Consider the following 23,797-nt stretch of genomic DNA (forward strand, 5'->3'; position numbering starts at 1 on the left):
AGTGACCAATATGTAAAGGAGTTTGAAAACTATTTCCTCCCCCAGTTTTTGGGTTTTTAAAAAATAAAAATGAGAAGTGCAGAAAATGATTTTTTGTGTTTTTTTATCATTGAAAAATCACACCTCTAACCATGAGACAATGTATTTTGTGTCAATTTTATTTGAAGCACATTTCCATGCCACGTTTCCTGCCAGATGAAAAGTAAATGCACACTTGCCTGGATCAGTACTTTTGCAGATAAATGCCAGTGGCTGGAAAAATTCTACTCAGTTTTTAGTGCATTTGGCAAAGGAAGTTTTGGCATTTGAATGGCCAAGTACATTACATTTGTTAACACTTCTATATAATTCTTCATTTCGAAAAGCTCAAACCATCTGCATGGCATTTCCAACTATCTCTCACCTGACACTGAGTTGGTTAATACATCTTCGGGTTTTACTAGTTCTGTGGGCACATATTTATAATGAAATTTGCTTGAACCTTATGAAAATTTGAGGAAGTTACCCCAATAGTCAGCTTCAGATTTCCAACCTTTGTGTTTGCTGTACACACCAAAGTAGTAATCTCCAACAGATGAATAAAAACTAAAAGATCATCTGAAAAGACAGTTACACATACATGAACATGGAATATACCTCTTATTCTACAAAAGGTTTTCACACTGTAGTTTACCTTTAAGGCAATTACAAGGACATGCCAAATAAGCACTTAATGCTACATAGTCTTTATTTTCCTTGAACAAAATACACAAAATTCACTTATATTGTCATTATTGTACAGGTATAAATAAATGCTCAGTATTCAAGTACAAGTAAGTGCAGAGGTTCCTACGCTTTATGTAAACACAAACTAGTCTTCTATTTCACATGCCTTTAGCATCTGCTATGCAAATAATCCCAACAGGGATATATATACTTTGGACTATCTCTCTCAGCACTCTCTCAAGAAAAATAAAAGCATTAGGAGTGACTAAGTGTTAACTGTAACAACACTTTCATACAGCTTATTGTAAATACCTAAGCACCCATTCTCCTGTAAACATCTACGTTTTTAAAATTCACTCAGTTCATTTCAATGGCTAAATATTACCCAAAATTCTGAAAAGTTAATAACCCCCAAATTAAATTACACGTCTTTAATCACTTACAGCAACGCATTGTTCAATGACCAAATAATACTATATTTCAGATCACTTGTATGGAAAATACTCCTTTAAGCATGTTTACTTCTCTTTTAATATGCAAAACAAAGCATAAGGCTACCTGTGCTTAGGTTAGACTTTGGCTAACTTGCACATTCTGAGCGCTTTAGTTTATCAAAATAAACACACTCTTGCAACAAAATAGAAAACATAGCTTTAACATACTGTGGGAGTGGCAGTCTGAGCTTATGAGTGTGAAGACATAATCAGCTTTTGAAAGCAACCCATCTGACCAAGTAACAGTTGCAACAAATATAGCTAAAAACAATTAGGCACTTATTCTGCTGCAGTTAGAGGCTCTTCTTGCTGGTCAGTTGCAACAGCAGACTTTTCATTCGTAACTGCAGATTTCGTTTCACTTGTTTGTGGGTCCTTTTCAGCTGGTCCGGTTACCTTATCACTATGTTCTTCATCTGTCAATGCTTTCCCATCTTCCAGATCCGGTTCAGTAATTGGGGTGGTTTCATTTGAAGGTTCTGCAAGAGACACAAAATTTGATTAAATTGATCATATGCAATTCTTGTTGGGTTATCAAATCTATTCAGTAAGTAAACTCTGAAATCTGAAATCATTCAAAGAATTATGACAGAAGTCCAACACACTATCTCCTTACAAAAGCAATACTGTACTGATAACTTACACCCAAATGAAATACAGAAACTGAACTATTGTGGACAAGATGACAGACTGAAGGATAGGAAGCAAGTTTCTCTTTGTACTTAAACATCAAGAAAAACCTATTACAGGTATAACCTAATTATCCATGGATTTTTCATCCAGGGTTTTATCTCAATTCGATCAGGGCTTTTAATTCAAAGGAAAAAAGTCATTTAACAATAGCCTCATTAGGGCAGGAGAGGGCAGCTGACAGATAACCCATCAAGTGACCCCTCCCTTCCCCTCCAGCACATGAAAGAATGCAAATGATCATTTCCTCTGCATCTCCCTGCACTGTGCTCCCAGTGAAGGGAGGTGTGTTTGCCTCAGAGTGAAACTATTCTAAGTGTCTGGAGAGAGATTGATAATTGACTGCCTGATGCCTCCGTCATGCATTACAAAGGTCAGAAAGGCTGTATTTAAATTGCTGAGCAGTGTCATTTTTAAAAAATGAATTTACTTTTAATGCGATTTTTGGTATCCACATGGGTGCTGGGAATGGAACCCCTGTGGATACCAAGACTCAACCTGTATACAAATGAAGCAAATGCCAGTTCAACTTTTACTGCAGCTGCTCCCAGTGATAACTTTGCAGCCATCCTCTCTGCAGTTAGACTACAGTTGAGTGTGATAGTCCCTTCCCTTTGCCTGCAGATTTGTGGGTGACTTCTCACTGGAGCTACCTTCCATCTCAACCCTGACCTACCATCCTACAATTTAACTAATATAATCAAACATCTCCTTTCTCCAAGTTTGCCTCAGCTGCTATGTACAGAATTTCACCCATATTCATTTCAATATCCTAAACCCAGAGCTACAATCAGACTAGATTTCCTGCTGTACTGCAGGAATTCAGAAGTTTTCACTACATGCATTTGATGATCCTGCTCCTTGCAAATCCATGCAGCTTCAAATAGAGTGGCTACATTCCATCACAAATCACCATGTAGTCAGCAAGCAGAGCATTTGGCAAGAATATAGCTTTCAGAGTTTGAGGAGCTTAACACTAGATGTCTTAGAGAAGGCTTTGGGGTAGGACAGCAAAGTAGACATCCCCCCCCCCCGACGTGCCAGGACCAATGCTATATTCTCGCAGAGCAGCAACAGGTCCATGGACCACACTGAATAACATTGATGTGGACAAGAACAAAGAAGGACGTATATGCATGCATCTTTTAAAATTGATATTTAGGCATATGTGTGGGAATGTATACGGAGTGGGAAAAAGATATGGGCCACAAAAGGGGTGAGGCTCAAATACTAGTTTGGCAAAGAATGTCTCTTTTCAGAACTCCGTATATTGCACTAATCCTACAGAAAAGTCACATAATGTGATACTGGTTACAGAGCAACAGTACTTCTTTACACAATGCATATTTATGGAATTTGTTGTCATGCAAATGTGGTGCCGGCCAATACTTGCATGGCTTTAAAAGACAAATTCATGATGGACAGGTACTTCAAGGGTTAATAGTCATAATGGCCGTAACCTACTTCCAGGTTCAGAAGTAGTATGACACTAAATACCAGTTGTGGGGGGGGGGGGAGGTGTACAACAGAAAAAAGCGCTATTGCCTTCATGCCCTGCTAATGGACTTCCCAGACAATCTGGTTGGTTACTGTGGGAAACAGGATGCTGGACTAGCTCTCATCTAGCAAAAGTGGTCTTCTAATACAGCTAAAATTTTACATTTTAGAGAGCAACTTTGAACCCTTAATAGCTAGAAAATATAGTTAGAAAGTATACAGGATCAGATTTCCAGCACTTAGAGGGCAAGGTTTTAGTACCTTTATATAGTTCCTTGGCCTCCCTCATGACTCGTAAAAGGAAAATTACAGGGATGGTAAGAAGCAGACCTAACGCTGGGCAAATGGGGCAAATGCTCCGGGTGCTAAGTCCGCGATGTGGTCGGAAACTGCACTTCCATTTTTCCAGAAGTGCAGTTTAAGAACGCTTCCCCAGTTGGTAAGAAGGTCACATGAGGCTCCATCATGCTAGAAAGGTAGGGGGCAGCATCTTGGACATTTGCTCAGAGAGCGGGGCACATCCTGCTCTCCCTCTCCACATCCCGCTCTCCATATCCTTATAATTCTTCCGCTTCCAAGGCTTGCTGATTGTATCCAGCCACATTCAATGTTACATCCAAGTAACCAGCCATGTCAATTCTAAGAATGAAGGTCTTTAGAATATAACCACCTGTGGAAAGACATACTCTCAGACATGCCAGTACAAGACTGTCCATCAAGTGTAAAGTGCACTATACTCCTTCCATTCAAATATTCTGAATATTTCATTCTAACCCACCAAGGTATCAAAACCTTTCCATTCAAGTGCTTTAATATTATAGCCATAATATTTTGAAAACATTCAGATGTCCCCTCAAGTTAGAAAAAAAATCTTGGAAATCACACTAGTATAAGCAGAACTCCACACTTAAACCTGCATGCCATTCCAATGCCATCTATTTCAACACCTACCCTCTTGCTTCTATTATTACCTTTGTTAATTTTTAAGTTCAAAAACCTTTGATGTTTCCTTGAATACTGCATCACAATTGTTTTGATGGAGAGTTCCTCAACTGGAAAGCTTAAGCAAGAAGCAGCTCTTGTGGCTGATTAACTATACACCATGTGCCAAAAGCTACTTTTGAAACAACAGAAGAAACAAACTTCCCACACTTGACCTGATGGTTCAGTGAAGGTTCCACAGACATGACAGAGGTAGATATTTTCAACTCCAAATCTGGTTCCATGGTTGACTCATAGGAAGGGTGGATAACAACAGCTGCCAGTATCAAAGAAAGAACAGGTAATGTAATAATCCCCATTGGTACTAAAGAGAAATGTCTTGAATGGACATTGACTAGTCTTGACTAGAAATGTCAAAGTTGTCAGAACAACCACCAATTTCAAGATGGCAGTACAGCAACAGACACTATGCTTATCATTGAAGCCTGAGCTGCTATTGAGGTGGGGATTGTATAAAACTGAATTGTTGTTGCTGTCCCCACAGGTGGCACAGCAGCTGATGACGGTTCACTTGGCTCATTCAGACATCATGCTATCCTTTCAGTGGGAGCCACAGCAACAGTGATCTCTGTCACCATATCAAGCTAGGCTGGCTTGGGTGCTGATGATGGTGACATGGATGGGGTAGTAGATACTCTAAATTATCTTCAGACTGAATTCTAAATCAGAGGGATAAATGAAGGTCTTGGAGTAAACCATAATCAATGGCATGCAGAGCTATAGACCTGGTAGAAAACTGGGCTTCTCTTTCTAGACCAGTCATCTTCCTGGCTCAATGTTAGAAATATCAGCCTGCATCCTAGAGAAGGGCAACCACTGCAACATTTCAATGATCCCCAATTCATTGTCAGTGCAGACCACAACAATGTCCAAACCAATGGAAGAGCCCAGCAATGGTGTCATTGGAATCAATCTTGATGGGAGAGCAAGATTGTTTTCGGGCCAAGTTATCAACAGGGATGACCTCTGAGCCTTTGTCAGTGTCAACATGTGAATCACTGAGGAAGAAACCTATTTTGGAGGTCCAGAAGGCTTTTTCTGCAGATACTTGGCATTTTGCCTTCTTTTTAGGAGAACTCCCTGTACCAACTACTTGCTCAGATGTACTAACTGATTGTGTTTGCTATGCCCAGTGGGGGCATTGACTCAATTCGAACACCTCTCTGAAGAAAAACAGTATGCTACCTAAACTTTCCTGCTATCAGGAAACTGCTGTCAATGGCAGAGAAACAGGCATGTTTACAGGAGATAGTGACATCAATGCTGTTTCTAGTCAGGGTCAACTCTTAGAGGACTAACTTGTGATGAAACCTGCTATTCCCCCCTTCCCCAAAACCTGGCCTTGTGGTTATAGGTATTCACAATGCAGTTCTTTCCACACAGAGTTTATACAAGGTAGGAAAATAAAGAGGAAAAACAGAGTCTCTTAAAATGTTCTGAAGGATAAAAGACAAAGGGTAGTGTTTCTCATGATGCTGCTTCAGCAGCGGTCAAGCACAGACAGATTGGGGGTGCTTCCTGCATGGTGCATATGGGCTGTCACTTGAGAACAGGAAAGCTTTGGAAGCTTCTGGGGTTCACTGTGCACATACACAAGTGCAAAGACACCATCACAAAGATCAAAGTAATTAATAACTAGTTGGCCTGATCTTTTTAAAGATGTGTAGCCTCTCTCATTAGTGAAGGCTTTTGGTGGGTTTGTTTTTTTTAAATTGCTGTGTTACCTAAAGGACCATGATTTAGGAAGGGCAAGAACCGTATGAATTCTGCTAATAATTATAAAGGCCAATGTTTGTTTTGATCATTACCCATACAAGCCATTGTTTTGCCAGGGCAAAAATCAGACAAGACAATCTAACAGCTGTGTTTGGTTCTGCTGTGTTAAAAAAAATAATGAAAGTATCTGTGTATCTTGGACCTACAGTTTGTTCCCTAATACTCCAATTACTAGATAAATCAGATAACTCAAAATGTTTACATTTTCCCCCCCAAGGACTCAGGGTTAACACCCAAATAAGTTACTCTAAGACAACAGGAGAAGCAAAAACAAGCAGTCCAAGACACTACTGCTCCTAACACAGAAGACTCAAAGTATTGTATACACCAAAGGTGAAAATACTTCCAAGGCCACCCAGAAAGCTGAAGTTTGGCGCACATAATCCAATTGCCAAGAAAAGTCTGAAAGATATTTGTAACCCCAATGGAAAGCAACAAGTGTACTGCAAATGGTTACTTCCAAGCTACGCACAATGCTGAAATTTAGTATGCAGGCATACCAAGACATACCGATAATGGGGTATTTGTTATATTTAACAGTTAAAATATGAAACATAAGTTTACTTCACTACTAAGGTCAGCAACAAGCAAGCTAAACCACTTGCAAGCTGGAATATTGATTATGAGAATTCCATTACCTTTTCAGAGGTATTTGGGAAAGGCAGGCTTTCAGTAGCAACTAAGAGTGTTTATTTGTGCTTGCAAAATAAACCTTATTAGATTCATAATGAAGTGACAATATTTATGAAGTGTAGTAGACACAAACATACTTGAAAAGGCAAGGTGGTCAACTATGAAGTTCCAGATCAATTTGCTTCTCCAGATGGCTGTATGTGGTTAAAAAAATAGCAAGGGATCCAACATCCAATCCTAGGCATGTCTACTCAGAAGTCCCTTTGAGTTCAGTGGGACTTATTTCCCAATACCAGTGAATAGGATTGTAGAGTCTTATACTGACAAAGTATCTCAACAGAAGAATTTATCACCTTACTTTAATGTCTAGCTTGGACCACTGCTACAGTACAGGGTAGGTTATAACACAAAAATACACTAATAATAACATCTGACAAAAATCTCAAACCTTGGAAATGTAATCCAAGACACTCAGGAAATGTAATCCAAGAAGAAGTGATGCTGGCCTACAAGGCAAGACAGCACAGAGGAAACCGGACCTGCTTCTCCAGAGGCAAAGGTCAGTCAGGAAGTAAGGGGGAGTTCCTCTACTCAGGAAGTTTTGCCTGACCTGCCCATCCTGAGAGGAAGAGCTACCCACCATAGGAAGACTGACCCACCATGGAGAAACCACCGGAGAAACAACATTTCATAACCCTGGGGAAGCACTGGTAAAGAGTACAGGTCCAACCTTGTTATTTTTTTATACACTTATTTTTTATATACAGATTTGACTCAACACAAATGGCCACTGCAAATGAGAAGGAATGTGCCGATTCCTGGAGAAGGGGAAAAATGCATTTCTTCGAAATCACAGTTTTAAAAAACTTGTTTTCTTACTGTTGTAGAGAGACAGTGAAGCAAGCGATCGGTCCTTTCTTCAGCTAAGCCAGGCAAAGGCAGGGGGTCCTTTGCATTTCTAATTGCTGACTGCCTCTCTACAACAGTAAGAAAAGCTGTTTTTAAACCACAGCTATAAAGGGACACACTTTTTAATTTTTTTAAACTGCTTTTAACTCATTTTTTTGGTATGTGTTAAATACCTCCCTCAGCAGGGAGTCCCTGAATCAAACCCCTACAGATGTTGAGGCACAACCTTATTCCATTAGGAATAATGGAGGGGCAAGAAACCTTGAAGTGGGTCTTTAAATCTATTTTTCCACTGTTTTTTATCTACTGATTTTTTTTTTATCCACTAGGTCAGTGGGAGCCCTGCTGTAGGTCGCGCCGGGCTCTCCGTACCCCCTGCAGCCCCCTTGAGCGGCGTGATCCTGGGAATCGCGCTGCTGCCTCCTCCCTGCCTCCAGGCTGCCCCCGCCCCTTAAGGGGGCAGGGGCCAAGGCCCACAGCCTGGGGCGTCGCGATGCCCCAGTTTGAAAAGCCCTGCACTAGGTGTTCTGGAACGGAACCCCAGCAGATAACAAGGGACGACCTGTATAGATAAATGCATGCCAATGTAAACAGGGAAACTTAAGCTGCAATCCTAAACAATGTTTATTAAGCAATATCTTACTAAAAATTTGGAACTACTTCTAAGTACAGTATAAATAAGATCAAACTGTAAGGGTTTTATGGCACAAAGCAGCAAGCCATATTGCACCAAATGCTGTGCTAAAATGTTACATTTCATTGAAATATATGTGTGGCGGGCAGAAACTGCATGGGAGAGTTTTCCCACACAATGAGTCGAAAGCAGGGCACTTAAGTTAATAAACTGTTTCTATCGACTGTGTGACAAAATGTGAGCAACACAGAACAGAATGTAAGTATTCATGGTGCTATGTAAATGACTCTATGAACTTCTTTGTTGTGCTCCAGATAGCAAATTTTTCAGTGCATGTTGTTGTTAAAGAACGTCTAGACATTTACCACAAGAGTTGCCTGCTTCCAACTTCCAGACAGTGCCTTGCATAGTAAATTAAGTTAGTATATTAAGCATATAATATTGTGTATGTATTAATTGATTTATAGTAAGTGTATAAGAACAAGACACTTCATTTGTCATTTGTTCTAACTATTGGAAAGCATGTACAAATTTGCCAAATATGTATGATATATATTTATAACTAGCCCCATGCCCATTGTTATGATAGATGGGATGTGCATGAAGAAAGGAAGAGTTTCTAAATTGCAAGAGATTCCTACAGTGCTGTTCCATCCTTGTTTGTCTAGGCTGGGGCTACATAGCAACAAACCAAACTGTTCATCCTCAACTACAAGGTCACCACTTAACTCTCATACATGCATACTGGCTGGAGAGGATCTAGCCTTCAGGCTGAAGAAAGCTCTGAGGAATAATACAGATGCCTTTAGGACCTCCTTGGATACAGTATAAGGAGTGAGGTCTGAAAGGTATGCTGCCTTTTGACCTGCCAGAGTAAGAATAAATTGCTTGCCAATTCTTAAAATATGCAAATCAAATAACTTATACACAGATTACTCGTGCTGCGTTTTTGTTATTTTGGATGGGCTTAACATAGTCTCACCATTTAACAACCTCAAAATTTCTTGCGAGCACCTTGTACCAAGGCTCAGATCTAGTAAAATGTCAACACAACCACCGATTTCAGAGATAGCATTCATAAGCCTCAAAGACCCAAAAGCTAATGTCAGTTATAAAACATACACTGCATGCAATTATACATATTTAAACTTCTTATATTCACCTCCTCCATATGAATGGGTGAAAAATTGCTGCTGCTTAGGCTGCAATTTAGGATCTTGAAAATAAAGTTATTTTTCAGTTCATCTTGCAGAAGACATTTTAAGAGGCTGTACCTTTTCTCTTAGGAGTCTATTAATTCTCCAACTTGAATTGGTACAGAAATTCCTGCACATAAATAATTCAAAACCATTGCTAAATGTCTCAAGACTAACTATTCATATTACCAGCTGATCAGCATGAGTTTTTAAAATCTGAACCCTAAATCATGATGGGGAAAAAAAACCCTCTGAAATGGAACTTGATAAACTGAGTGTAGCTTCAGAACAAAAATGATTATCAGGCTACAGAACTTCCAATTTTAGTGCCGACCCACTTTCATAATACAATGAGAGGGGAAAAAATCTTGGATTTACTCTCATTCTTTGAGCCAACATCAAGGAAATAAACAGTATTAAACTAGATGGATAATGCAGAATTATACAACCATTGTGCTACAAAAGATCTAATATACTATTAGTGCTATTAGTATTTTCACTATCCTGTGAAAATATTAAGACAATAGTCTCATTAGGAAAACTGCTATATTTTCTGTGGGTTGCTGCGTTTACTACTAATACTGCTGATACTATTTAAAAATAAATTTTAATGTATTTGTATTCATCTTTTAGGGTTTTGGTGTTTTTTTTTACTTTTATTGTGGTGCAGTTTGGAGGCCTGCAGCTAGGTCTTTCACATCATGTATAGATCAAAAATTTGCAACACTCTGCACTTTGCATCAACACTGCAAAAGGCTACAAAGGGGGTTTGGGGAGGGTTTTTTGTTTTGTTTTTTGACTATTGCTGTAGCCAAAATTAGAACACTTAAGTTATATAAAGATCACTTTAACTCAGCAGGTCTCCCGCTTTTCAAGGCTTCTTCAGGTATATTCTGAAGAAATTGCTCTGCTCTGTACAGATGCATACATAACACCAAATATTCTGAAATAAAGAAATCTACAGTTATAGTCTTAAACTGCTGTATTTTCTTATTGGCTAAACACAAGACACTTACTGTACTTTCAGCTTATAAAACATCTCAAAAGGAACTTTGTTAAATTAAAGTTGACAATTTGTCTTTGAACTCCCCATTTTTAAACAAGTCAGTTTTACTAGGGTTTCCTACCCTGGGGAAAACAGCAAAACCATCTTAACGAACAAAGGCAAAGACTTCAGTCCCACCTCAACCCAGTGACCTGCTAAAAACAATGAAATTTAACCACTCTGGGACCAAAATCCCTTAAAGTATAAATGCTAATATTGATATATTTTTATTTGTAGACGATCCTCGGCATTGTGAAGACTCAAAGTTTAAGAGAAATAATCTTACTAGGTACCACAGGAAAATTTCATTTAGCAGAACAAAAGAATAGAAGTCTGACAGTTAAAAAAAAAACCCAACTAAAAATGTCCTTAACTGCAAGCTTTGAAGAATAAACAAGGCATAGATTGACCCAAATGATTGCACTTTAAAATATTGAAACATAGATCCTCCCCTTATATGAAAATATTGGAAAGCTTTATTCATTAGCACTGTATGGAAAAAAAAACCTCCTTCAAGTAGATTACTCCTTCAAGTAATCATATTAAATATTATGGCAAACATGTAGGATTTATACATACCTTCAACCATTTCATTCTCTTGTAGTTTTTCTTCACTCAACTGCAAAGACTCAGTAGAACTCTGTCGCTCTGCAGGCTGCTTCCTTTCAGGACTGAAATCTGGCAGTCGTGGAGCTTGTGGTCTCGTTTTTCTTGCAGGATTGAGGAAAAAGCAGTAGGCACATCTAAACGCTGCACAAAGGTTTTATACAAGCATATCCAGTAAGGTCACTGAATGCATGCCAACACTGAGTCTTAATGTGCAAATACTTCAATGGATGTAATATTTAAGAGTCTTGGCTTTACAAAGATTGTTTTCAGTCTTTGGAAGGGAGAAGGGACAACTGAATCTTTCCCCTGTTCTTTCAAAGCTATTTAGTATTTTCAGTCTCAACACTGCTGAAACTCTCAAGTGATAAGCAGAGAGAACTGATTTTTGATAGCAGAACATTTCTACTCAGATTTCAGATTGCTGCTGCATAGTTTCAAAAATCTTTGGTTCTGCTACCTTGAACTTTACGAACGGTCTTCTCCTTCACATGCATGCTCAGTATGTAAGAAAATCAGAACGACAATCACATCTTCAGACAGTATTTTCCAAATTTTTGGAACTTGGGATCCCTCCACACTTAACTTAGTGTGTCATCCAGGTCTCCTCCCCTCTGCCCCACCTATTGCAGGCCATCTGTTTAGCATGTCAGCACAGCTGCATACAAGTAGTCCAGTTCTGTGGAGAGCAAACTACACATGGGAGAAAGTAGCACTCCACAATTCTCTTCTCCCTCCCACTTGGTCCAGTCTCTGGAAAAGAAAAAGCTGCTGCAGCTGGAGTTTAACCAGTTTTTATTTTGTTGTCTTTGGTGTAAAAACTGGAAGTTTGAGCTCTTAGTGAAAGAAAGGACATTTTTTGTGCCCAGATACAATTCCAGGGCTGTAGAGCTCAGAGTAAAACCAGGCCTGGCCTTGTACTGCCAGATATTGCCAGATATGTCTGGCAAAAAGTATCAGCTGGTTCTGGTGAGCCACCTCTGCCAGTTGCCCTTTACTTACCCTCAGCAATTCAAACTTGTGTAGCTTGCTAGGCCAAAAATCCAAATCAGAAAAAGAAATAGCAACCCTAAACCAAAGATGTTTATGCTCCCAATGAGGAGCATCCCTCAGTATGAAAAGTTGGTTTTAGACTTAAAATCTATGCCATAAGACAAATACATTGATCAATCACTAACTGTCTTTTGATTATTGTGAGGCTGTACAAAAACAACAAATGATTTGAACACAATAACTTGTTATCTTATACATTTAGGTGAGCATTCCAAGAAAGATTACAAAATTGTTTGGGTGACTTTACAGCACTGTTCTGCATTTCTCTTAAACCAGTTGTTAATTGAACCTTTTTAGTTATTAAAAGCTACATATGAATAAGAATCTCTCTCTTTATCAACCCTACTCAGAGGATGAAATCACCAAGATAATCACTTGTGCAAAGACAGCAGGTAGTTTAGCCCTAGGGGAGATGGCAGCCATGGGCTATACCCAAATTTTGAACATATAAAGTTAGGGAGCAAAGCCATGAACTTTGCCAAATGTTCAACATTGTTTCCAGGCATGTCTATTATAATTCATAAGTTTCTGTAAGTAGGTGCAAAAGAGGAAGCTTTATGTATCTGTTAAGAAAGGAAGAATGGAAGCACCACACCGCCTCCAAAACACACACAAGGTTCAGATACCCACAAACAACTGTGTGTCACAACACAAAGGCAAATGGCAGCCTCCCAATTTGAGGTTATCCATCCAAAATAAAAGTGTAGACATTCTATAGATATGCACAGTACTATATACTGTGGATGCTGCCAACTGAATAATCTATGTAAAGTTAGTTGGACGGGGGGGGGGGGAGGAGAGAGAATCTGTTCAGGAGGTTTATAGCCAAACTTTTCCATGTGCGCAGCTCAGGTGCTGAGAATTATTTCAGAAAAAGTGTTAGTGACTTGAGGATACAGAACACACTGGCGACTGGGCTGAATATTTTTTCAGAGCCAAAAACAAATGGGAGGACACTCCCATGTGGAACAGAAAAGAGCAAGTGTCTGGGATAATTTCTTTCACATTACTTGCAAATTGACTTTTGTTTGCTGAGAGGAAGCAAAATAAACATCTGTGTTCAATGAAGAGCTGTGTCTGTCTTAAGTTATTGTCAGTCATAAAATGGACGAATAGCCCCCGGAGTTTGTTCCCACTCCCTCTCTGATGTCTCCCAGAGATTCTGCTGTTAGGGCAAATAATGTTAAAGTTCTGCTAAAGTGAATATCTTTAAAGTTACAGGGGAATCTAGATATAAAATCCTTGTGGGTGCTATTCAGTTAACAACAAGCTTAAAGCAGGCATAGAAGGCAGTCCAGTTTGACATTATAGAACTTTAAAAAAACAACTCAAGAAGCATGCTAAATGCACAAATGAATGCCATGAAGCATTTCTAAAGATGTCTGGCCATTTAGGAACAAATTCTTATTCAAGAAGTAGAGTAAATGCATTTGTTCTTACCAATATATTCAAACTCCTCCTTCAAAGCCATTCCATTATGTGAGAAACACTGTTGGCATATAAGAGCATATCTAACAAAAGAGAGATCAGAGGTTACCAACACTGGATTAGCCATTTAATTGAGCTATTAATTTAGTTTGCTAGTGGATCACTTAAGCAGATTTACACATCTGCAAGAGGGTATTAAAATTTAGAATTAAATAAAGTCACATTCAAAAGCCAATTATAGTTTTTTATTTTTTTAAATGGCACTAAACTTGACGACTACTGTCCCAAAGATTTTGGTTTTTAAAGTAAAATTATTATGAACTCCTACTCGAGTTATCGGGCTAGCTACAACTGGCCTGGTAAGACTGGAAGGGTAATTTATTGAAAAGTAAAATCAGAATTTTGGAAAATAATCACAAATAACTATTCAACGTAACAATTTAAAGAATAATTAATATTCAGACATACACAACTGACAGCCAATTTAAGTTCATAATTAAGGTTCTCATAACAATGACTGCCACAGGGCTGACATAAGATTAGAAAGATACATTAAGGATCTGCCCCACACTTCCTTAACAATTCACTCCCAATTCTAGAATGTGCAACACTTCCATGGAGGAAGAGTCAAAATACGAGCTCCTCCTATGTAATGCTGGGTTGCTCTCTGCAACCAAATGGAATGGGAAGAAACCGCAGAAGGAATTCTTAATATTATGACTTGACTTCATTTACTGAGATACCTGTTTTGTGGACCATCGCCAACTAAATATTCTACAACTCTGTCCAATGCTCCTCTCTCTCGAGGAAGAATAGGCCTTGCCAAGGGGGGGCCTGGAGGATGAAGACCTAAAAAGCAATGATTACTATCAATCCAATCCACTGACCATTACATTTGCTTTTGATGAAGGATATATGGAACAAATATTTTAAAGGTAGTATTATATGCATTTCAATACATATATATGTATTTCAATCCCCACTGTTGAATTTAATTCCACCTTTCAGCTCCTAACCATTTTTCAGTCATGAACAAAGCATGTTACCTTTTGCAGAAACAGAACTGACAATGTCTCCCCTTTGGTGTCAGGTTTACAACAATCTTTCAGGTACTCTCATGTCTCCCTTCACCTTCTGTACTCCAGATTAAATATGTTAAATTGTCTCAGATTTATTCACTCACATTGAATATTTCATGATTTGTCATTTAGAAACTTAAAATTACAATTATGCTTGGGCAGCCCACTCAGCAAAGGCACATAATTCTTAATTTTTCAGGACCTGTCAATCATCCTAGTTAAGGAAAAAGACAATATTGTACTAACACTGAAGAAAGACAATAACGTAAATACAAAAGCATGAGAAAAGGTATCCCTTTGAGGAGTGCACTAGCTCTCCATAAAGCAACTAACTTAACAACTAACTAGACTAACACAGTGGTCCCTTGCCATCTGTGGATGGCGGGGGACAGTCTCTGGGCTTCTGGAAGCCACTTCTGGGTTGCTCCAGATGCTTAAAAGCTTTAAGCTTTTTTGAAAGCATTCCTTACCTTAGCACCGCAAACCACACCAGCTGCAGGGCAGTTTCTGGCACTTCTGGAAGGCACTTCTGGGTCACACCAAGGCCATAAACTCTCCCCTTTGGGTCTGAAGTGCCTCAGAATGCATCACAGAAGTATTTGGGAAACACTTCTGCAATGCATTCTGAGATACACCAGGGCCAAGGAAGACCTTGGTGCGACCTGGAAGTGGTTTCTGGGAGTGCCAGAAACTGCCCTGAAGTCATCATGGTTGGTAGCACTAAAGTAAAGAAAGCTTTAAAAAAACTTTTCTAATGCAGACCCCAGTATCCACGGATATCTGAATCCGTGGAAGGTTCAGGGACATATCCCCCACAGATACCAAGAGACTACTGTACAAGACAGTGTTATCCATTCAAGTCAACAGCTATAGGTTCTAGTTGTATCTGAAACTTGTTCTTTGGATCGAAATAAAGCAAGTAACTATACTTAGCACTCATTCACAGACATTGGTCACTTATGTTCAAGGTTCCTTAGTACACTGATAGCAAGGACACCTTTTAGTCTTTTGGGTCATTTCGGAATGGTTTTAAGACAATGCAGAAAGTTGAAGAGAGCCATTTTAAATCAAATGCAAATTTTCGTTAGTATAACTTTCCTTTGCTTTAAAGAAGTTGGAAATTCAAATCTCATCTCAGATACTTTAGTAAAACAAAATTATGCACCCAAATTGTGCAACTGGAATTCACTAAATTAGTGTAGCTGCTATTTAGAATTTAAAGAAAGACACCCCAATCACATAATCAGTAAAATGTTTGGCCCCAAATTCTGCAGAACAAAGCAAAACCATTCAAGAGGGTGAGTAAAACATTCTCCTTTCTAAGTACTAGGGCACCAGAATACAGTTTTAGAAATCAGACACCAATAATGCCCTTGAAAACACCTCTACTTCCATAGAAGTGGTTAGTTGCTCTTTATTCTTCTGGGGGAAAAGTTGAATGCAGTGCTTCAGTACACATTTTAGGCAAAATCTATACCCCACCCCTAATACTCCATGGCCTGGTCTGGGCCAGATCTCCCCCCCCCCCCACACACACACACACAGATGGAAGAGACAAGGTGTTTGTTGGAGAGATTCGTGCAACACACAGGGCAGGGAGAGGTCCATCCCTCAGCCATAACAGGATGGTTTATAACTTCCTACAGTGGTTGTATGGGAATATTAATATTACATGTACATGAAAATCTTAAAAGGAGGTTTAAGGCTTTTAGATACATTGTGAATCAAAATCTGCCAGTCACTAACACCACAGTTTAAGGAAGCAACAGATGCAGGTTTCAGCAACAAAAAACTGCAAAATTCATTAGGAATACAATTCTAACACAATGAGACATTTCAGATGAGAATGCACTTTTGCACAAATCAATAGTAAACTTAAACAATTATCTTAAACAATTTTATTAAAAGTTCCAAAGAAATTAAATGAAACAAATGTCCCAGTCAATGCATTTAGAACTAGGATGTCCCTGACCAAATAAAAAGCAGAATTCTAAAAAAAAAAAACCTATCAAGATATTTGTTTTATAGATATTTTCAATATTAGATATGCAAATTTTAGATACAATCTCAGCTGAAAACAACCTTAATGTTTAATAATAAAGTGCTTAGAGCCAAAGTCAACCTTAAAATTTATCATAAAGTTAGCCTGAGAAAATCTTGAAACATGAGATTATGTACCACAAGAACCTTTCAATTCTTGGCACACCAACAACTCTCAAACCATGCATCTTATTCCTCATGCTGATATGGACAACAGTAATTAATATGAACATCAAAAGCAATCATTGTGGGCAGACTGGCCATTTTTGCAAAGGTTGGCAAACTCTCAACTACCTGCTGGTTATTAATTTTTAGACATATGGAAGCTCTGTGGTAATACACGTTAAATTGATTCTCCTCTACAAAATATAATGTAATGAAAAAATGAATTATCTTTTCCAGATTAAAGATAATTAAGTGCAGTCATATGCACTTCAACTGATGTTCCTGACAACACAGGGAAAAAATGTAAACTAAGAAACTTATTTTTAAGATTGTATTGTTTATCATTTTATTATAAATCACACTTGAAATATGACACTGATGGGTGTCTTAACTACATCACCAACTATAACTTCCAGTGGTGTTACGCAGAACTCCTTTAATAGTATGCTATAGAACAGAGTTAAAAAATAGCTTGTTTTTTTAACAAACACTGTGGTTGAAAGGTTACATTTGCCAACGGCCATTAAAGAATTGCCACTAACATGTGTATATCAATTAAAAAATAAAATTTGGAAAAGTTGGAAAGTGCAAGTAATTCTCCCCACCTAAAATTTTACAGTCCACACATGTCAGAGACTACTGTACTCATCTGCACCATGTAGTCTGAAGACAAAATTGTATTTAAAAGAACAACAATCATAATTCAGTTTCTACAACACAGTTTACATTACTGCTTCCCTTGACTAATTTTTCCCCCTATGGCCCAATGATATTTGTTAGATTTTGCTCTATTTTGGTTTAGGCTTCACTATATAATATTAAAATTAATGTTTTAATGCCTTGTTTGATTCTTTTCTTTTCACCTGTTGCAATACTTTATACTTGATTATAACATTTTGTTAGCCGCCTTGGGGCATTTGCTTTGGCAGAGAAAGGCAGACTATAAATCTCTTAAATAAATAGTGCAAAATATGCATATATATTAAACATCACAGAGCTGCAATAGAGATGTGAGGGCCCTGGGGAAAAAACCTCAAAAGATTGGAAAAACATTCTAGTGGAAAAATGGAACATATTTGATTGCAAAGGTGCCATTATTACAAGAGGGTTGGGGGACTGTTGATTGCTTTCCTCTGCTGACCTTTTGATCTGGAGTTTGGGAAGAAGATGGTAGAGGTAATTATCCTGAATCTGATCTCATCCTGATTTAGATTATTTGAGCAACCTGTACATCCCAGAGACATCCTTTCCCCTTCATAAGGCCTTGGACACTGTTACCCTGACTGCTTTTGTTAAGAGTAAAGATCTACAGAAACTGCATAGGCTTTCTATTTCAAAGTCTTTTAGGAAAAAACATCAATATTTGGATGGAACCTGCCTTTTCCTGATTCCTTATGTCTGCCCAAGTCAAATTTTCTTTTGAGAGGGAGAGAAAGGTAAAGTTTCAAAGACCAGTTGTTGCTGGTGTACAGTCATCCCACTGTCACCTCCTGTTGTTGCAAGTTCTTTCTTGTTTTCTTTGTTTTTGGATAACGTTATCTAGAGAAGTTATGGTTTCCAAGTCCAAATAAAAACTCTCTTTTGCTTATACAATGTGGGTAGTTTGTTTTAAACTTTAGAGAACGGTTATCCAAGCTGGCAAAACATAAGTATGCTCGGGTACTTATAGGGTGCAGCAGCTTTCAGCTCCATCTTTGAGTATACTGTTTGAATAAAAACTAAGGCATTCACATATGTCTGTAGGTTTTCACGGCCAGCAATAATCCAACAGTTTATCATACCCAGGTAAGAAGACCGTGATTGTATCAAAGGATTAAAATCCATGCTGTTAAAAAATCCAACATTTCATTCTGTAACTTTTCCAGAACTTTGACACGGAAACGAGCCTTGAGAGGACACGTTGAATTCATACTTTTCAATTTCATAAATATATTTAACAGCACAATTTTAAGTCTTAATCTGTTATACATAAGGCATTAAAATAGAAAAGTTTAGAACTGATAAGGCAATAACTACTGCACATATTTCAACTTTTCCCCCAAAAACCTTTCTCCAGGGGAAAAAGAAAATTTCTCCATGGCTTTAAAGTTCCCAGAAATTTTACATCTCTAGGCCACAATTTTAGTTACATTATTTAACACATTGAAAAACAAGATGTTTAAAATTCACAGAAATATGCGAGTCACAAGAGGCAACTACTATACTATCAAGCCAGACTAACAGCTGAAACCACCACTTTAAACTCCTAGTTCCCAAACAGTCAAGAGTGACTCGCATTCAGAATTTCTACACAGACAGATCACCTCCACCAAGCAGTAAGAGGCTGCTACATGAGCACAACTCCCTCTCTCTCTCCACCACCAATCCATCAGCCTGGCTTGAGACCAGGAACCTCAACAGGGAATTCTTAATGCAACTCAGACAAGCAAATCAAACTGTGATGAGGTGGTGATGACAGGAATGGAAGAGGAAACCTCACTCTTTCCCCAACTCTGACCCTCTCACTTGCTGTTTGGAAGTACTTTCATGGCTACCGGGAGGGAAGACTACAATAACGAGAGTGGGGGAAGATAGGCAACAGTGTGGCACAGTTTGCAACCATGAATCGCTTTTAAATTACAGGCACAGCACTCGCTACAGATTTTTACCCCAACTGATCTGTAAAACAGAAAATCTATCTAGCAATGAAAATGTTCTAAGAGGGCTCTGAATTTAGGTAGCACCTTCTGCAGCTGCATATGGGCATGGCAATTCTTCAAAAAAGATAACTGATGCTAACCCCCGTTTATTAGCTTGCTAGAAAGTTCTGCTGCCTAATAGGAAAAACTTCTTTGGATATTTAATATTTTATGTTTTTGTATTTGCAGTATGAACTTTTTTGTTCAGAATAAACATTTAAATAAATGTCACAACAGAAGTTAAAGTTATATCCAGGGCTCAGTAAGAAACATGAGTGTATTCTGAAAGTGTTTTCTCGTGTATCTGATTTATATAAGTCTAAAGCTTGCCTAAACCAGGAACATAAAAAAGGTATGCTATATTGTTGACTACAGAATACTGCAAAGTTTTATTGCCATTTAAACAAAGAAGCCATAACAGTTAAATGAGCTCAGGCAATAGGTTTCAGTATCATAAGGTGCCAGCTGTAAAGAGTTATAGCTAATTGAATATGGAACTCCTGCTTAATCCTGCTCTTCTATTTCCAAACAAAATGCCATTTCCATACTGTCTGAAAATGGCCTGTTTTATTGGTAACCAGAGAAAACAATATAAACTGTAAACAACATTAAGTGCTTTGTTTACCCATTCCAGGCATTGAAGTAGCACGAGATCCAGGATGTCTTGGTAACACGTTTGGCTGAGATGCTGATGTAAGAATTCTTTCAGGAGGTCCACCAGGAGCGGACGTCTCTCTCTGCAAACCAGGAGATGGTGGGATCGGACCAGATGCTTTTGGAGATCCTTGTTTTGGTATAACTGGGACAGGGGGAGACACATTCCCTCGCACTGGGGTCCTATGACGAAGTTCTGACAGAACATTCACAAACTGGATTTAGTGTTAAACTAGCCAAATGAAACACGATCTGACAATATTTTAAGATAATTTCTTAAAAAAATCTTCGTGAAGTCTACACTACAAAAATGAAGTAGAGTAACAGTACAGGTGGACCTCCGTATCTGCAGATCCGATATCTGTGGATTCAGTTATCTGCTGATTCGGGGGGGGGGACCCCCACCTATTAACATGATTTAGATTCTTACTGGAGCGAAATTGTTTTGTTTTTTTAAACAGGTCGCTATAAGCATTCAAGCTTATAGTGATGGACAGTCAGATTGCTGACAGCCTGAATGACTGAAAAGACTAGACCAACGTTAACAGAAAGCAGGAAGTTAACTGCCTCCTATTAATGTCTATCGAATTTTTTCAAACACTCAGGCTGCCAGTAGCCTGCCTGAACATCACTGTAAGCTTGAATGCTTATAGAAACCTGTAAAACAAAGACGATTTTGCTCTGTTAAGGATCTAATAATGGATGTGCATGGACCGCAGGGACAGGGTTCCTTTATCTGGCCCTCTCCCAGCAACACCGTCAGCTGCTCTCAGATGCTAAGCTGGCTGAGGTGTCACAGCTGAAAGGGGAGCCCACATGATAATTGGGCTCTTCCATATCTTGCAAATATGATCCAGATTTGTGTATTTTCTCTTCTATTTGCAGCTAATGGGTTCCTAGATGAAAAAAGTGCTTTGTCATGCCCTGCTTAATGACATCACTTCCTGCTTAATGATATAACTTCTGGCCCTCAGCAGGCATCATGAATGCTATATGGCCCTCTGTATGAAATGAGTGTGACATCCTGAGCTAGTTTGTACTATCTCACAATTTACTAAAGACTTAATTGTCTCCACCAGGAACATGTTACAGCAAGAGCACATACCACTTTTATGGTATAGAACCAATTCATGACTGTTCTTTGTCTGAAAGAATTAAACAGTGCCCTGTTCTGAGTATGTGCAGAAAGAACAAACACCTAGTTAGTACTGAGTTGTGTGCCATAAGAGTGGTGCAAGCCTGTATTGGATTGCGGAAGATCTGGCGAGGAGATAAGATGTGGTATCTGCAGTGGCCCCTTTAAGAGTTAAGGCCTGGGCTTTAAGCAAAAGGGTGTGCAGCACAGCTGCAGCCACTAGAGGCAATGAGGTCCCTAATGAAATAAGGAGTACCTGAGGCAGGAAAGGTTTGTGAGTTGTACTGGAGAGTGGTAGAGGGAGAGGAGACTTGCTTTCTAATTAACTAAACAGACCGACTTTGTGGCTAATAAACCTACTGGACTGTTGACTTACGGCTCTGCCTTGTGGACAGACCTTCTGGCTATTGACCCACGACTCTACTAACCAACCAACGGACTGGCTAACGACTTACTGGACTTTTTGGACTGATTATCTGGCTCACTGACTAATGGACTGACTAACGGACTACTTGAACAGGTTACGGAGTGCTGGAGAGCTGAGGTGTGCTGCTATACCTAGAAGGACTGCTGCCTTAGGAAGTGGGAGGAGGGGGTCCCTGCAGTTTAAACAGGGAAGCTATCCTGGTGGTGGAGTCTAGCAGTACTGCCGTAGAGAACTGGGGCCACTGCTGGGGAGCGAAAGGAGAGCTAATTAGCTTAGAGTGGGCATAAGTTCTCTAAGTGAGGCTTGAATTGGGAATCTGGCAGAACAAAGCCCAAAGGGAATTGTAGTCTTGTTAAATCCTTCTCGCATACATAAAACTGCCTCTGACTCTGTGGGAATTTACCATAGACAATGAGTACTGAAGTAGACCTTAAGGTGCTATCAATATGCTGATGGTGCTGCTGTGATCTGACCTTGATCTTGTCACTTTTGCTGGTCGTGACAAGGGAACAGATATACAAGTGACCCACTTGAAACAGAATCGAGACAATGATAACTTGACAGACTATAAGACTGCACGTACACCTTCACTGATGAATCTTGCCTCCCCAGTCACTCAGATTCTCAACTTAGTCACAACTTAAGACATGAATGTATTTGGAATTGCTCAGCTAGAAGGCTGTAGCCCACTTTCTAAGATGTGATCCTAGTAACATAATGTGTGCTTTCGAAACCTTCAAGGTTTAGCTTTTTGCAATGCAGAAGGGGCCAGTTTTTTACAAGACTCCCCCCCCCAAAAAAAAACACCCTACAGAGGAAGAACACAACAGCTACCAGTAGCACATTATACAAAGACAAAGATTGTTTGAGATAAGCAACCTACCTTAGGAAGCCGTTTCTAAGTTCCACTGAGCCTCTTAAGAATACCATCCATGCACATGGTCAAATGGCAAGAACATATAAAGATGGGATTGATAGCTGCCCCACAGCAAAGAGCTCCTTTCTTGTGAAGGACTTTCAGAAAAGAAGTACTACACAGCTTTCTTTTGCCACAGAACTACAGAAGCCGAGCATATTAAAACCGGCACTCCAAAAACACACATGAACCCTGAGAAGACAATATCCTTTCTTCTTCCTCCTGCACCAATTTCTTCTGTCCTTTCTTTCATTTCTACACCTTAGTTATATTCAGTATCTGAGCCCTTGTCAAGTGTGAATACCTGTAGCCTTTGTAATGTAAAATGGCCACTATGTGCATTTTGACCCTCATTTTTGGTACATAGCATATTCTTTACCTGTTATCCCCAGTGGTTCATATAGGATAACTCATTGCTGGGTTTTCTGCATCTTTGTATTTCTGGTCCAGTGTGGTGAAAGAATGTAAGCAATTCCTTTTGTGGTAAAATCAATTTTAGTGTTCCTTTAAAGAAAATGCTATTTATTACACATGGTCCCATAAATTGTTAACAGGTTCTCCTGCATGACATAAAGACTGATTGGAAAACAGTTGTGAACTGTCACACAGTCCCATATGCCCAAGTATGTGCACCCTCCCCGAGTTGAGTTGAGTTTGTGTGCTGCAAAAGAGCAATTTTCCAGAGAAGTGGTCTTTTCTTCTGGTAAAAATTTTCATTTCACATCTACCTTACCATCCACTCTAACATCCTCACCTCCACACTCGCAAAACATGAAACAAAACAGAAGACTATTAGCACAGCAGTCAGCAATGAAAAAGGCAAAGGAACTGATAGTGCAGCAGGACCACCACTGATAACAATCTACCTATCATTCTCTGGGTAGCATTCTGAAACTGCCAATCAAGAAACAACATCAGATCTAAACACACATAAGGTTTTGGAAAAATCATGCAGTAAATTGAGATCCTTTGAGGGGTAACCACCCTCTATCTGGAGGCTACAGTTAATCACAGCAGCATTTAGCACTGAATTAT

At 39.0% G+C, this 23,797-nt stretch overlaps 1 protein-coding gene across 4 annotated transcripts in view; it reads right to left on the bottom strand.

Moving 5' to 3' along the window:
- Positions 1–709: 709 nt before the first annotated feature.
- Positions 710–23,797, bottom strand: part of LNPK (lunapark, ER junction formation factor) — a 64,474-nt gene continuing 41,386 nt past the window's right edge. For all 4 annotated transcript variants that reach the window (XM_066612287.1, XM_066612284.1, XM_066612285.1 and 1 more), the window contains 5 exons: positions 20,256–20,480; positions 14,412–14,517; positions 13,681–13,751; positions 11,161–11,331; positions 710–1,678 (listed from right to left, as the gene is read on the bottom strand). In XM_066612287.1, coding sequence (XP_066468384.1) covers positions 1,479–1,678; positions 11,161–11,331; positions 13,681–13,751; positions 14,412–14,517; positions 20,256–20,480 — 773 coding nt within the window. In that variant the 3' untranslated portion in view covers positions 710–1,478. The remainder of the gene's footprint in view (positions 1,679–11,160; positions 11,332–13,680; positions 13,752–14,411; positions 14,518–20,255; positions 20,481–23,797) is intronic.

Source organism: Tiliqua scincoides, chromosome 1 (genome assembly GCF_035046505.1).
Source record: "Tiliqua scincoides isolate rTilSci1 chromosome 1, rTilSci1.hap2, whole genome shotgun sequence".
Lineage (NCBI taxonomy): Eukaryota > Metazoa > Chordata > Lepidosauria > Squamata > Scincidae > Tiliqua > Tiliqua scincoides.